At 47.8% G+C, this 14,892-nt stretch overlaps 6 protein-coding genes across 6 annotated transcripts; 2 read left to right on the top strand and 4 right to left on the bottom strand.

Annotated features, from left to right (window-relative positions):
- Positions 1-53: 53 nt before the first annotated feature.
- Positions 54-2,038, bottom strand: N7533_007607 (sugar porter family MFS transporter; the record flags this gene model as incomplete). The annotated part of the gene is made up of 7 exons (XM_057104257.1): positions 54-299; positions 353-562; positions 624-935; positions 993-1,140; positions 1,202-1,461; positions 1,514-1,595; positions 1,668-2,038. The coding sequence occupies 7 exons, from the start codon at positions 2,036-2,038 to the stop codon at positions 54-56; spliced, it is 1,629 nt and encodes a 542-aa protein (XP_056959214.1).
- A 937-nt stretch (positions 2,039-2,975) lies between these two features.
- On the top strand, positions 2,976-5,371 carry N7533_007606 (fungal specific transcription factor domain-containing protein; the record flags this gene model as incomplete). Its single annotated transcript, XM_057104256.1, has 7 exons — positions 2,976-3,103; positions 3,162-3,353; positions 3,406-3,535; positions 3,617-4,059; positions 4,117-4,669; positions 4,732-4,832; positions 4,885-5,371. The coding sequence occupies 7 exons, from the start codon at positions 2,976-2,978 to the stop codon at positions 5,369-5,371; spliced, it is 2,034 nt and encodes a 677-aa protein (XP_056959213.1).
- Positions 5,372-8,598: 3,227 nt separating this feature from the next.
- Positions 8,599-10,296, top strand: N7533_007605 (flavin-containing monooxygenase; the record flags this gene model as incomplete). The annotated part of the gene is made up of 1 exon (XM_057104255.1): positions 8,599-10,296. One exon carries the CDS (start codon positions 8,599-8,601, stop codon positions 10,294-10,296), a length of 1,698 nt encoding a protein of 565 aa, XP_056959212.1.
- A 157-nt stretch (positions 10,297-10,453) lies between these two features.
- Positions 10,454-11,404, bottom strand: N7533_007604 (Dyp-type peroxidase; the record flags this gene model as incomplete). The annotated part of the gene is made up of 1 exon (XM_057104254.1): positions 10,454-11,404. The coding sequence occupies one exon, from the start codon at positions 11,402-11,404 to the stop codon at positions 10,454-10,456; it is 951 nt and encodes a 316-aa protein (XP_056959211.1).
- A 653-nt stretch (positions 11,405-12,057) lies between these two features.
- N7533_007603 (SDR family NAD(P)-dependent oxidoreductase) lies at positions 12,058-12,876 on the bottom strand (the record flags this gene model as incomplete). Its single annotated transcript, XM_057104253.1, has 1 exon — positions 12,058-12,876. The coding sequence occupies one exon, from the start codon at positions 12,874-12,876 to the stop codon at positions 12,058-12,060; it is 819 nt and encodes a 272-aa protein (XP_056959210.1).
- Positions 12,877-13,367: 491 nt separating this feature from the next.
- Positions 13,368-14,786, bottom strand: N7533_007602 (fungal specific transcription factor domain-containing protein; the record flags this gene model as incomplete). Its single annotated transcript, XM_057104252.1, has 1 exon — positions 13,368-14,786. One exon carries the CDS (start codon positions 14,784-14,786, stop codon positions 13,368-13,370), a length of 1,419 nt encoding a protein of 472 aa, XP_056959209.1.
- Between the last annotated feature and the right edge of the window lie 106 nt (positions 14,787-14,892).

Raw genomic sequence — 14,892 nt, 5'->3', positions numbered from 1 at the left:
ATTTCGGTACAGAGGAAACTCATGATAACCAACCAACTTAAATATACCTAGTATTATACAGTTGAAGACTTGCCGGCCTCGACATGATTGATATCCACCTGCCCGGCATCGAGATCCTCTTTCGCTTGCTCAATATCAGCTACAAAACGACTAGGCTCCTTCTTGGCCTTGAAGGCCCAGATGCTTTGATTATCGAAAATGTCATCAATTTCTTCCAAAGACTTGCCGCATGTTTCCTGAAAGAGGAAAAAGACATGCAAAGCGGCGAGAAGACAAAAGGTGCCAAAGATACAATACAGCTATATGTCGTCAGAGATGTGATAATAATATATGAGACGCGAACCGAAATTACCTTCCACTGGATGTTTTGAAATCCAGGCGGGGTGAAGAATGTGAGGGCGAAGTTGCATCCCCAGTTGAAAAAGGTGGAAAGAGAGACGGCCTTGCTGCGGATGTAGAGGGGAATGATTTCCGGAGGGTAAGCCCTAATTGAGACTGCGTCAGTATTTCGGTGGAGAAGAATTGAGACTTTGTATCGAGATTCACGAACCACCCGAGTGGACTAGAGTTGGAATCTGTTAGCTTGCGTGGCACGATATTGAAGTTTGGTGCAGGTGGCTTACCCCCCATGTGGGCGCATATGTTGCGATGAACAAGTATGAACAAGCGATTAGCGCCTTCGAGGCCTTGGGGTTCGTAACTTTCCAGGTGACAGTGGGCGACCCAGGCAAGCCACCAGGAACATAGTGACCATAGGTGGCCATGATACCAGCCTGTGTGAACTGAAAAACAGCCATACCAAGTGCCCCAAAGATGAACAGCTGGCGACGAGGAAGCTTGTCGATGAAAATTAGAGCCGGTAAGGTCATGACAACATTGATAATATACTGGATGGAGGCGGATATGAGGGTGTTATTTCCAGATAAACCAGCCATCTGGCTTTTATTAGTCTCGAACCGAAATTTGGGGCTTTCCAAGGTTGTTAAACTTACCTGGAAGATATAAACGATGTAGTACATCAGAGCGTTGGTGCCAGAAAGTTGTGACCAGACATGGGTAAAAATACCACAGTGAACGCGAATTATATTGCGAGAGTTGAACAGTTCCATCCAAGACGAGCTCTGGTATTTCTTCTCCGCCCTAAAAGAGAAAATCAATCAGCGCCGAAGAGGCTAAAAAAGCGGGGAAAGAGAGGACTGACTCAATCTTTTCCCTGATCTCGGTAGTTTGTGCAATGACAACGGGGTCTAGAGTATTGCCCTTGGCGTGTAGTCGGGCAAGAACATCGACTGCTTCCTCCCATCGATCCTGTGCCGCTAGCCAACGGGGAGAACGTGGCATCAGCGGAAGACAAAATAGCAGGAGGATTGCAGGTAACATCTGAATAGCCCAAGGAAGACGGAATACACCATTATTTCCCATGAAAGATGCTCCATAGCTAATGAAGTACATGATCATAATCTGGCGACGGTCAGCATCGGATAAAAACGATGGAGTGAGCGTGAAAACTTACACCCCAAGTAATCATCCATTGTTGCAAAGAAAGTAGACGGCCTCGTTGGTGAGGAAGGCTGATTTCAGCAATCAAGATAGGACTATTCCAAAGTGCGTCAGTGGCGAGTTCAAAGTATTTTGTACGGCGGACCTCGGGAGGCAAGTATATTTACCCTTGACTGGTGAGCATGCCCACAGAGAAGCCATTGATAATCCGGGCAACAATCAACATCGGCACATTTTGAACGGCACACATCAGTGTAGACCCAATCAACCACACGATGCATGCAATAAACAAAGAATCACGACGGCCAAAACGGTCACTCGTCCACGACGAGAACAATGAGCCGAGCAAAGAACCACCTGCCATACTTGCAGTAATTCCACCCTGCAAAACTGCGTTGGGTTTATGGAAGTATTCCTTATATTGATTGGTACCAATGATTGCAGACATACTCGACACATCGAAGCCCTGAATAAGGCCTCCGATGGTTGTTAGTCCACTGATCAGGTATACATTACTGAAGCTCGGAAGCTTGCCCATGATGAACAGCAGCGGTGAATTGTTCCAGCCAAAGGGGGAAAAAAGCAAGCTGTTGAAATGCTGAACAAACAGTGCAAGTTGTAGGTCCGGTGCCCCGGATTTTTATGTACTCCACCTTGTCTCGAGCTCAGGAAGAAGTCCAAGCTAGAAGACGAATGGCGCAAGATCTGTAGCCGACATCCGAAAGGTGCCGGCAACCGATTGAAGGTCGTATTTTGCGCTTGTCACAGCCCGTTCGTCAACCAAATGGCGGATGGTGCCATCCAAGGCGCAGACTCCACAGGCTATGGGTGATCAGACATTCCGCTTGCTTTTTGTGAAGAGAAAAAGAAAATTGGTGTTCCAAAACTTGCCGTGGCGATACGAGGCGAACTCTGCCGGGGGTCACCGCCCTGAATGTAGCCGACTGCCGTGCGAGAGCCGCTTCTTCTTGCATTCTTCTCTGCATTCCCCGGACAAATAATGTCGCCAAGTGGAGATGACAGCCCGAATCCTTCCTTGCAGGAGACGAGTGCTGGTCCTAGAAGGTCTCGAACAGGTTTGTCATTGGTGGATACTACAGGGCCCAACCTCAAGAGTATAGTTCCATACATTCTAATCTCGTTTCCTAGGATGTACACTTTGTCGTGCCAGAAAGGTAAAATGCGACGAGACATGGCCCGTTTGTCTACATTGCGAGCGTCTGAAGCTGGATTGCCCTGGACCACCCGGTCGAGGCAACCAATCCCGCCCAAAGACTCGTAAAGCATCGGTCCGTGATGCCGAATTCACTCAGGCCGGAACAGTTCGGCAACGGGTAGCCAAGTCCTGCTTACCTTGCCGCTATGCAAAGTCAAGGTGTACGGGTGGTACATGCTGTGACCGTTGTTCTCGCAAGGGCGTGGATTGCATTTATCATCCCGAGCCAAACCGCACGGTCTCAGGGGGAAGCAAGTTTATGAACTCGGAACAACGGGATGATCCAGCGGCGGCCAATTCTACTGGGCAACTCACGGCAAATACCTTGTCTTCGGCATCGAATGCAACTCACGGCCCTGAACGTTCAGTCGAAAGCCCTTGGTCGTGGTAATATTTCCCTTTGAAAATAATCAAACTCACTGGCGCTATGACTGACATCAAAAAGGCTTTTTACCCCGGAACTTCCCGATGGGAACAAACTTTGGGCCTTGATTGAAGAATACTTCTCTCATATCCATCCACTGCGATGTTTTGGATTTGTACATAAGCCATCATTCATGCAAAGAATAGATGAGGATGCTGTATCCTTCCGTGACGAAGAATCGTTGCTCCACGTGATCTGTGCGCTTGGTGCGAAGTATGTCATCGCAGAGCCTGCTCGAGAATGCCTGATTTAACGAACTTTACAGATTTATCGCTTTGAATTATGCACCTCAGCTGTCCCCCGAGCATATACTGACCGCGGGGAATCAATGGGCCAAGATCGCGAAGGCTCGAATATTTGTCGACTTAGATGACCTTTCAATTGAAAAGTTAATGGTCAGTACCTCCATATACTTGACGGATTTCCTTTCTGCAAGATATGTTTAGACTGATGCTTCAAGTTGGAAATTTTCGCAGACAGCAATACTTCTCTACGACCACGATCTTCGGATCGGAAGCTATGCGAGCGCTTTCATGCTGAGCGGGATGACCGCCCGAATGTCACAAGCATTGCAGTTAAACCTAGAAAGCTCCGCCGATCTGCTTTGTTCAAAGTCAGAATCATCACCCGTCGTCAATGAAGCACGACGTCGTTTAATGTGGAGCTGCTATGTCATGGACAGTTGGGTAGGCAGTGGCGTTAATCAACTCACTCTGCTTGAAGATCGAGATGTCAAAATCCAGCTGCCATGCCATAGTCATAACTTTACCCTGGGTATTCCCTGTATCACAGAAACACTTGACGCTGGCAAGGTCCTGAATTTTGTTCCCGAGAATGAGATTCCCCCAGACCCGTCTCAAAATATGGGAATAGAGTCATACTTCATTCGTCTTGTGAGCAGTCGGAAGAAGGTATTGCGGTGAGCTTCTTTTTGGCAATCGACCATTTTATCAACTCATAACTGATCTATCATTAGATATGTCAAGCATTTAGATACCTCAGACCCTCCTTGGCAAGCTGGCTCCGAATTTCTATTACTATCAGCCGAATTTGACACATGGCGGCGATCACTTCCGCAAAGCTTGATGTGGAGTCCGGGCGCCATCTATGCCCGTAAAGAATCATCTCAACTTGGCGCGTTGGCACTACTTTGGTGTACTTTTCATCAAACATTGGTTGATCTATACCGTATCGGCATGCCAATCTTATTCCGAATCCAGAAAGACATCGATTTCCCACCCGAACAACAAGAATTTCTGGATAACTGCCGGAGGGCTTGCTTCGATAATGCCCGGGAGGTGTCTACCATCATATCTGAGGCACTGAGACACGGAATCAAAGTCCTCGCGGATACTTGGCTCTGCATCATTGCGCATGACAGCACCAAGGTCATGCTTTACTACTTAAAGCTAAACGAACGCTTGCGCACACTAGAGCAGAGAGAATTCGACAGCACAATAGCTCTAGCGCAGCGAAACCTTGAAGGACTACTGCAAATGAGACCTATGGTTGCAACTGCCGAACATTGTGTAGGATAGACGTCCCACAGGTATACACTGTATCTTCATCTGCTAATCACATACTTGCCTAGTACTTATCTGTCCTCAAGATGATGATTGCTGCTGGAATTCAGCCGCAGCTATCTCACAGTGCTATTTCTGCTCCCCGAGCCCCCAATGAAACCGAAACGGCGTATGTTGAGCTCCATATCTTGAATTTCTCTTTGCTAACTTGCACTCTATAGACCCACCGCTCAAGGATCTCCAATGCAAGAATCCCCAGAAAATGTCCTCAACCCACTCGCTATCTATCGAATGGCCCGAACGGCTTTGCACGAAAAAGGTGTACAATCATCTGCGTCGAATTCCCCATCTACCCAAAACACTGCTTCACCCGCGACAACACGTTCACGCCTTGGCCGGACTCGCCACCACGATCAGCCAAGAGTCGATGTTCCACACATGCCTTCTCCAACCTCAGGCCAGACGCTCAATGAATTTCCCGGGTCTAATATCTACCAGGGCACGGAGAATTTCTACCTCCCCCAACATAGAGAGGACCCATCGCTAGCAATGGCGAACTTGGTACCCATGGCCGCTGGTCTTGGTGGAACCTGGGACCCGGGCGATTTAGCCGTCATGGACATACTAGATGGAGGTATCGCACCATGGACCGCAGAATATCTGACAGATGGTCAATCTGGGGTAGATCCATTCCTCTTCCCGTTCTAATGGGTCCATGTGCTACGTGCGACGAGCTCTAAAGATACCACTTAATCATAAAATAAGACAGAAGCAGAAGCTGATGACCCCATCTCGAAGATCGCGATGCCGTAGACTCCCTGATTTCAGATATCACAAAATTCAATTTCCAGCCTAGACTACCCCCCTCGGCGCCATGTCGACCATTTAACAATGTATCCACACTGGAAACATCTGTCTAATAGTCACCCGAGATGCGGCACACCGCCTCTGTGGGTATTTAGTGGTATCATAAGGCAGCAGTGTTACGTAATAAATAAACGGGGTCATCCCTAATAGGGACCCCGGGGTTTCCATATGGCCTAAAGCGGGTCGATCCATTCAGCAGAGTCTTCACATTTCTCACCCCTTATTTAATGTAGGATTGACAGACCCCAGATTGCTGACTTCAACTCTCTTTTAATTCGGGAAAATTACTTCCTCTATTCAAACGATATTACAATAAGCCAACGTCAGCCATGAATTTCTTAGAATCTGATCGTCTTTACTTCCGTGCCTGGGATTCCTCCCGCGATAAGGAATGGTATTTCGCAATGCATTCCGACCCAAAAATCTTTTACAATACTTCAAAAAGCATTTTTCAGCCCATGAAGAAAGATTCAGTTGAACCAATTATCAAAGAATTCGAAACAGCCCTTCTGGGGGTTGTTATCTGCAAGAAGTCATCACTGAATGTGGCAGAAAACCCACCAGCTTCTGAATCAGAGAGAATTGGAATCCTCATGATCAAAAACATTCCTCCAAGCCAGGTTCAAAACAGATGTGCTGATCTCGGTATCGAATTGAGACCCGACGCACAAGGCCAAGGCTATGGAACTGAGGTTTTACGTTGGGCTCTCAACTGGGCTTTCAATATGGCAAATCTACACAGGGTCCAATTAGAAGTGTATGGGTGGAATGAGGTCGCCCTGAAAACATACCATAGGGTTGGATTTCAAGAAGAAGGCCGATTGAGGAAGGCTGTATGGAGAGACGGGCAATGGTGGGATGAAATCTGGATGGGAGTTTTACAAGAGGAATGGTCATTATAAATGCTATTGATTAGAGTCTGCTACAGTGATGATGATTTCATGTACCCTGAGCCCTCGCAAAAAGTGATATACAGGCGACAAATACTTTCTAAATATATGGTGATTGATCCCTGAGAATGTTCCAAACTTCCTGACGGTGAACTTTGAGCCTCACCTGGCAAAGCCTGTCGTGGCCTCGTTGCCTTTTGCGCTGTTAGGCTGCCCTCATGGCGCGGCTAGAATGAGTAACTGGTTGAGGCCACCAACAGTTGTCCGCGACTGCATCTCCACCAGAAATCGTGAGAATGCTGGCAATACTGAGTTTAAGAACCTGGACAACAATTGGACGGCAGATGTGGTCTTTTGGCTTTTTTTCTTTCATTTCTCAAGCTCAAATGACGACGTTTTATTGTGAAAACGGCGGCGAAGTTCTTCGATTGTAATCATGGGGTTGGGAGGTGTGAGTTAAGGTCTAGTCGTCGGTGGCGGTCAAGACATAGTGGCGTAGGTTTGTTTTTGGTATGTGGGGGGAGATGTGGTCAATAGCTACGCCAGCGTGTCGAAAATTTCCCTCCGCGCTTTTCTCCCTCGCTCCAACAACACCAACACACCATTCAAAGAAGTTATCGAATCCTTACTCCGAATTTCAAATACATTTTTTCGCTGATTGAGCTTGATTATCTGCACCTCGTTGAACTGCGAGAGTGCCTGTTGGTAGGCCGTCTCAAAATTTTCGAGCGTCGACATTAGGAAACGTTTTCTGCAAAGAAATATTGAGAGTTTGACTAATTTGATATCAAGAGGATTTCAAAATGTGTGGTGCTTGCTTTCCGATAGTTTTGATTTGGGAAATTTCTGCGAGGCCTTGAGGAAGACTCTTATTATAAGGAACAGTGTGACAAAGATACAACATTGGAGCTATGCATGGGCTTTCCGAGGCCGTTTGGGTAGGGGAGGCTGCCAATGGGAACACAGATTGGGTCTTGCTCCGGTCACAAAGCGACCCATACGAGTAAACCTTATAGCTTTTTGTCTCTTTGATAGTCTGGTGTTGTGAGGTAGAATCAGCCCGGGCCTAGTTCTTGTTTCGCTAGGAAAGTAAATATGCTGGTTTGAATTCCGTCGGCTTTGAAGTTCTGTCTGTCAAGGCGAAAGAGGAGTCGTTGAATACCAACAGATTTTAATCTCGTTCAAGGGTTAATTTCTGTCTGAGGATTCAAGGGACTTTCAAAATTTCCAACAAAATTACAACCATGTTACTTCTCGCTGTTCAAGAAATCCTTTCCGAATCTGCTTTGTCCAGGTGATGGACTCCCAGCAAGATCGTTAGATAGAGTCATCAAAGAGAGAATTGACAATCTTTATAACAGCAAAACAAAAGAAAAACTCTTTGATCATCAGTTCCTTTCCAGGGCATCTCGAATACTTAAAGGTGCCCAGCTCAAAGAATAAAGAATATTGGAAAAGAATGGATTTACAATCGATCGTCTGAATTCTAATCTGTGGGAATATGGAACCAAATCCAGCAGCTAGTTCACAAATGAATTTACGAGAATCTGTGAAAGTGTAGTGCTCACGTGCAACTTTCACAAGGGTAATCCCATAGTTGGGCCCTGGGAGGGTCCCTGCAGGGTGTATAGCCAGATAAGCAGAGTAGATAGTGTTGAGATGTGGCAGGGTGTCTGTGGTGCCTGAGGCTCCAGACCCATCACAACTCATCTACAGCCTCAGGCACCAAAGGGCCCACTGGGGTTCCCCTTTGGTAAACTCCACCACCTGATCACCACATGGTATCATCTCGTGAGTTTCTTCCATCCATATCATCTTGTAGATAAGAGTTATTTTTCCTATGGGAACCTTTAGGAAGTAGACTACACATCACATTCCTTATCGTATTCTCATTTCAAGACATCGTCCCAGATTGGCTACTTCTACATTGATTGATATTGATTTAGGAAAGTCTTGCCGTCACGTGGAGTGGACACCTGCGGGGAAGAACGAGATCGGCCATGTGCAAGAAGGTATCGCCGATCCTTGTAAATACTCCGTTTCCGCCCTCTACTCCATATTGTACGACAGTATGTCAGAAACGTCTGTATCTGTGGTCTATAAAGACCGCAGATGCTACTGTCAACTACTACGAGTCTAAATCAATCCCAACCCACATTATTCTATCAACTCTTCGCCATGGGTTCCGCCAACGTCGAGAACTACGATGTCATTATCATCGGCGCCGGTCTTTCTGGTGTCTGCAGTCTTTATCACTTGCGAAAGCGCTTTCCTTCATGGCGCATCCGTGTGCTAGAGGCCGCTGAAAGCGTCGGTGGAACTTGGTTCTGGAATCGCTACCCTGGCGCTCGTGTCGATTCAGAATCTTTGTCCTACGCCTTCTCCTTTGACAAAGAGCTACGCGACGAATGGCACTGGAAGGAGTCGTTTGCCCCCGCGTCTGAGATCCTCCGCTACGTCGAGCGTATTTCCGAAAAACACGATCTCGCCAAACATATCCAATTCCAAACAAGCATCAAGTCAGCTCACTGGCAGGAAAATAGCCGAAAGTGGCTCTTCACCGATGAAACTGGGGCTCAATACCAATGCCGCTTCTTCGTTAGCTGCATGGGGTTCCTCTCTAAGCCTCAGCTGCCGGCAATTCCCGGCGTCGAAACCTTCAAAGGCGAATCTTTCCATACTTCTCGGTGGCCAAGGAATTTCAATATGGCGCGTGACTTCGCCAACAAGCGCATCGGTGTCATCGGAACGGGTGCCACTGGTATTCAGACAATTACAGCAGTCTCTAAAGAGCCTAGTGTGAAATCAGTGACGGTTTTCCAAAGAACGGCAAACTGGTCCGCACCTCTCCGCAACGAGTCAATCAGCCTCGAGCAAATGAAGACACACTGGGAAAACTATGATGATATTTTCCAGCTGTGTGCCGAGACCCCCGGGTGCTTTATGCACCAGGCCGACCCTCGGAAATCAATGGAGGTATCAAAGGAGGAACGATACGCTCTTTGGGAGGATATTTATGCCAAACCAGGCTTTGCCAAGTGGCTTGGTGCTTTTAGCGACACATACACCGACAGGGAGGCCAACAAACTCTACTCGGATTTCATTGCAGACAAGATTCGCCAACGTGTGAACGACCCAAAGGTTGCAGACAGCCTAATTCCTAAGAACCATGGCTTCGGCACTCGCCGAGTTCCTCTGGAAAGCGGATACTTTGATGTGTACAATAAGCCGAATGTTCATCTCGTGGACTTGCAGCAGACACCCATTGAGAGTATCACCGAGACTGGCATCAGAACCAGTGACGGCAAACACCATGATCTTGACGTGCTTATCTACGCTACTGGATTTGATGCTATTACCGGTGCATTCAGCGCCATTGACTGGCACGCCAAAGATGGCCGACCCCTTGTTGGCAGCAGTGAATCCCGGCAAGGCTCCCAGGCTATTTGGGTCGACCACCGACCACGCACCTATCTCGGCTTGACTGCTAGCTCCATGCCCAATATGTTCATGGTTCTCGGTCCTCATCAGCCATTTGGAAACGCTCCTCGGACTATTGAGCACGCTGTTGCGGTGGTCTCCGATCTCCTCCAACACTGCAAGGATAACAACTACACCTATGTGGAGCCGACAGAGAGAGCCGTCGAGGAGTGGACAGAGCATGTGGTGGAGTGCAGCAAAGGATCTTTGTCCAATGAAGTTGACAGCTGGATGACTGGTGTGAACAAGAATATTAAAGGTAAGACTGTTCGCAGTGTTGCTAGGTACTCTGGCCACGCAGCTGAGTACCGCCGGAGATGCGCCGAGTGCAAGGAGAAGGGTTGGAAAGGATTCAACTTCAAGACCGATCAACCCCAAGTGCTTGCTAGAATTTAGACATTATATAGCTTATTTATTGAGAACAAAATTTCTTTCACTATTTCTTTCTTCCATATATTCTGCACTAGAAATTATCGCGCAAGTGCCCGGCCCCGGGGGTAGTCGATGCCCTGGTCTCTTGAGGTTCACCCTCTTTTGTCAGAGGCTACAATTTTCACTCTGAATCAAGATTCGCTAGGAAACTGGCCGAGGGAGCAAAAAATGTCGTTCCTGTCAATGGTTTCGAGAAATCCAGAATACGATCATGCAGCCCCGGCGGATCTCCGACGAACATCCTTTCCAGCATCTTCTCAATAACCCACAATCGACGCGTATACCCGATGAAGTAGGTTCCAAATTCCGCAGAGCCAGGCGATCCAAACGGCATATTATCCCGCAAAATGTCATGCTCGTCCCCGTTTTCATCTTCGATCGTGTTCAACGTCTTATGCGATCGCTGACCCGACTGCGCATCGTCCAACTCGACATTATCGATCTTCGTCCGACCGATAATTTTCTCTTGCTGCTCGGTGGAAAGGTGTCCCCATCCAGGCAGATCATGCGTGTATTTCTGCACCACTATATAGCTCCCGCCCTCTGCAGATGCATCTTCTCCGGCGACGAGGACGGAAGCTGGCACAGATGGGCCGACGGGGTTTGCTGTACCGTCAACAAAGCCCAGCAGATCACGTACATCGAAGTATCGAAAACCGACTGTCTCATCAACCACCGAGACTGCATCACCCAGTTGGTTCATCAGTTGTCGTTCGAACTCAAAGCAGATATCCCGTCGCTCGGAACGGATATGGAATAGCAAGTCACCGGGTGTAGAGACAGCAGTATGCTTTGCGCCTTTCACCTCACGGAAAGAGTGCAGCTCTGCAGGACGAGGGAGGCCTGTGAGATCATCCCATATGTCGCTGCCTATCCCGACTGTGCATGCAAATTGGGCACTCAGATCTCGAATGGAGACATTTTTCGCAAGACTATTTAAACCGGCAAGCGTTGAACGGATCGTGGTGATGGAATCAGGAGTTTTCCTCGCGGTCACGACAAGAAATGTCGCCGACTGAGTAAGAGGAGCGTCGACTCGTTGTGGTTCAATCGGTACCCGTTGGCTGCTCATATTGGCCTTCGATAATCGGGTTATCCCTTGGAGACGACTATATTGATCCGGTGCGGAGAATGTTCGTTGCTTAGCTTGGGATGAGACGGGTCGCTGTAAAGCCTTGAGTAATGTTGAAGCCGGACTTCTTCCGGTATGGCTCATTTGAACTCCTAGAAAGGATAGTGGTTGGCTGGTGATTTTGAGATAAGTCAATGTCCTAATTCTAGCTCTCATCGTTATCGGAGCGAATCGTGAAGGAACAAATGCTATCCCACGTCACTCTTATGGACAAGTAAGATCGCTTGAGGCCCAGTTGATTATTTAAAGGTATTTCCTTATTGGTCGGAACTATTGGCCCATCCCGCCATAAAATAGTAGTAATTCAGTCGATGATGCCGGCTTTGGAGGGGTGATGAGGTCACACATCCGGAACCGGTGCCAACACTTGTAAGGCACTCAACTTCTAGAACCTTGAAAGAATTCAAAACATCGGAGGGGGTTCATGATATTAATTACTATTACTTCGTTCCGTAGACTCATGGTCTCAACGCGTCTCCAAACAACGCAAATTCAACTTGAAGTGGCGATAGCCCTGGAGTACCTAGGTATGTTTAATTTAACACGGACATTTAATCATTCGAATCTAAAAACTTCAATCTGACATGCAACATTTAGCGCTGTGTATATCCACCGTCCACGCTCAAGGATGTTCCAGTCACAAAGGAGCTCCTTCCACCACACAGGTAAATCACACCATCAGCGATCTCCTCCGGTCGACCCATTCGCTCCATCGGCACCGCTGTCCCGATCCTCTCCATCATAGCCTGCAGAATCTGAGGAGACTTCGTAGTCAGAGGTGTCTCTGTATAACCGGGGCAGATCGCATTGATGCGCAGTCCATCTTTTGCATAGTCCTCAGAGGCCGTCTTTGTGAGACCAATAATAGCATGCTTCGAAACGGTGTAGGCAGTCGACAGCGGGATTCCCACTAGACCCTGAATAGAGGAGAAGTTGACAATCGAACCTTTTGACAGAGCTCGGCCATCAATAGTTGATCTGATGGGCTCTTGCTTCAGCATGATCTTAGCGGCAGCGCGAAGAACAAAAAATGTACCATTCAAATTGATGTTTAGGATACGGTCCCAGTCGGTGGTTTCCACAAAAGCAGTGCCTCCAGGGTGTTTCATGGCGACCCCAGCAGCATTAACGACATAATCGAGCCGTCCAAATGTTCTCGCGACAGATTCGACGACCTCGTTCACGCGTGCTTCGTTTCCGACGTCCGTGGGGAAGATTTCGACTCGGGCTGGGCGAGTGTGGCGAAGTTCTCGTTGCTTCGCATGGATTTCGGCTTTAATTTGCTCCAATGCTTGTTGGTTTAGATCAAGGAGGGCAATGCCAGACACGCCGTCTCTAATCAATCCGAGTGCACAGGCGCGGCCAATGCCAGAGGCACTGCCTGTGACCAACGCGATGCCGGGAACGTCCATTTCAGGTATAAGGATGAAGTGAAAGACACAATTGAGAGGTTTGAGAAGGGCGGGGTGAAATTATCATTTTTCTCTTCATAATTGCTGGTCGCCTGCTGGTAATAAGTAAATGAGGAGAGCTCCCATACTCCTCTACTCCGATGTGGGGTTTGTCGGGGAAGCCTGCCTAAATTTGCAGCCACCACAGGGCCGCAGAATATTTGCTTATCTCCACCTACCATTCTTGAACGAGATCCAACAAATGAGGCAATCGGCGGGTGTAACAGGTGACACGCTGTTCGTTCGAAAAAGGAAAAAGGGAAAAGGAAAACGAAGAGTGCGGGGAGGGGCAGTTCGGATAGTGGTGAGATTGCTGGATTGAGGGGACACGAACAGATTTCTGTGCTATCACCTGGGCCTCTTCTGCGTAATACAACTATCTGTTTTAGTTTAACTATCAGAAACTAATTTACAGTTCTAAGTGTAAAAAGACTCTGATCCCTGCTGGTATATCATTGTTGTAAAGCTACCGACCTCTTCATTAAGTCGACCCAAGTCGAGCTACTGCCATTTGAATTGCGTTTCTCCTCCCATACCTTTTCAATCGAAGCCTGAGTTTGAGCAAAAGATGAAAGTCCACTGCGCTGTGCTGAAACCTCAAACCAAGCAGAAAACGATTCCTGTACCTTAGGATCTTCTGCTTCGCAGGCTGCAATAAAAGCTGGCCAGATGAAACCAGCGGAACCGTGTACCACGCTCGAATCGGCGTATTCACATTGAAGCAGGCAGTCACGTACATCAGCTACTTTCTTTTGCAGCATTGATGCATCCAGGTCGTAGATTCGGCGATAGAAGTAAATAGCCAAGGCCTGCCGCATGGCCTCGAGCATATTTTCCAAAATATGCTGATCGACGGATGATTTATGGGTTCCTAGACCGGGTGCAATTTGGCTTGGCCGTTCAAGGTGATTAATATAGTCTTCAAGTGCTTTTGCCCGACCGATGAAATCTTTGAGATTTAACTCGTTCGGATTGTTCTGCTCTTCTGCGGCGTCTTTCTCGGTTCCGAGTCGAATAATCATCGATAAGAGAATCATCCAAGTTTCTGGAATGCCAAATATCTCTGGGTATAGTGTTGCGGAGAATGTTCCAGGTCGCTCGAGATGGAGATCATTTTCTCCCTCTTCCCTCCCTCTGACGCGGAGCATCTCTTGATGCAAATTATTGTATTTATAAAGACGGAAAGACAAGCCATCCACACTCGCAGGAGCTAGTCCGCTAGATTCAATAGCTCGCCGAATATGTCTTCGTTGATTTGAATTTGCTCCCCCAATGAAGATGCTTTCGTGGAACATTCGCTCGAAGACGTAGCAGTGATGCAGAAGTCGGACTTTTCGCGACTTCTTTCGCTTCAACCCTTTCAACCGGATGAATTTCTCTGCTTCCAAGAAATAGCCTTCTGCCTCGTTTCTATTTCCACAAAAGTTCGACAGTTGTACCATTGTAAGCAGGGCCATCAATATTGACTTGTATTTGGCTGGTTTGGGGATGTTATAAGCAGCCATGAGCATATTTCGGGCGTGTTCCTGTGCTTGGCGCAAATATTGATGACCTTGGTCAAGCCATGACTGAGATCGAGAAACACCACCCAGACTAAACGCACTGGTGGCCAGGGTGCCATAGAAGGCACAAAGACTGGCATGGTTAAGTTCCTCGCCCAGTGCGAGTGCTGCAAGGCAGTCTTTCGCATGCGGGATGAAGAGAACATGCCATGGAGTCTTCTTATGTCTGACGGGTGTCATTAAACTGATGACGGTGGATGAGTAGTGCTTGAGGAGAAACACCGCGTCTTGTGGAAGAGCGCCTGTTCCACCCGGCACGGAAATGAGAGAAGGAGGAGAGATTGGATGATTGCAAAATGAGTCTGACATTATGGAAGTTAGTTGACAGTTGGCTGGATCTATAGTGTGATTATCAAAGGGAGCCTGGTCCATTATCATATCCAAAAGATCTGGGGATGATGAGCTCGGATCTCCG

The sequence above is a fragment of the Penicillium manginii genome, assembly GCF_028828005.1.
Source record: "Penicillium manginii strain IBT 31320 chromosome Unknown utg000005l:1.0-5665137.0:1.0-5668048.0, whole genome shotgun sequence".
In the NCBI taxonomy this organism is placed as follows: domain Eukaryota; kingdom Fungi; phylum Ascomycota; class Eurotiomycetes; order Eurotiales; family Aspergillaceae; genus Penicillium; species Penicillium manginii.
Note: the sequence above shows the minus strand (reverse complement) of the source record. Positions and strands in the feature narration are given on the sequence as shown.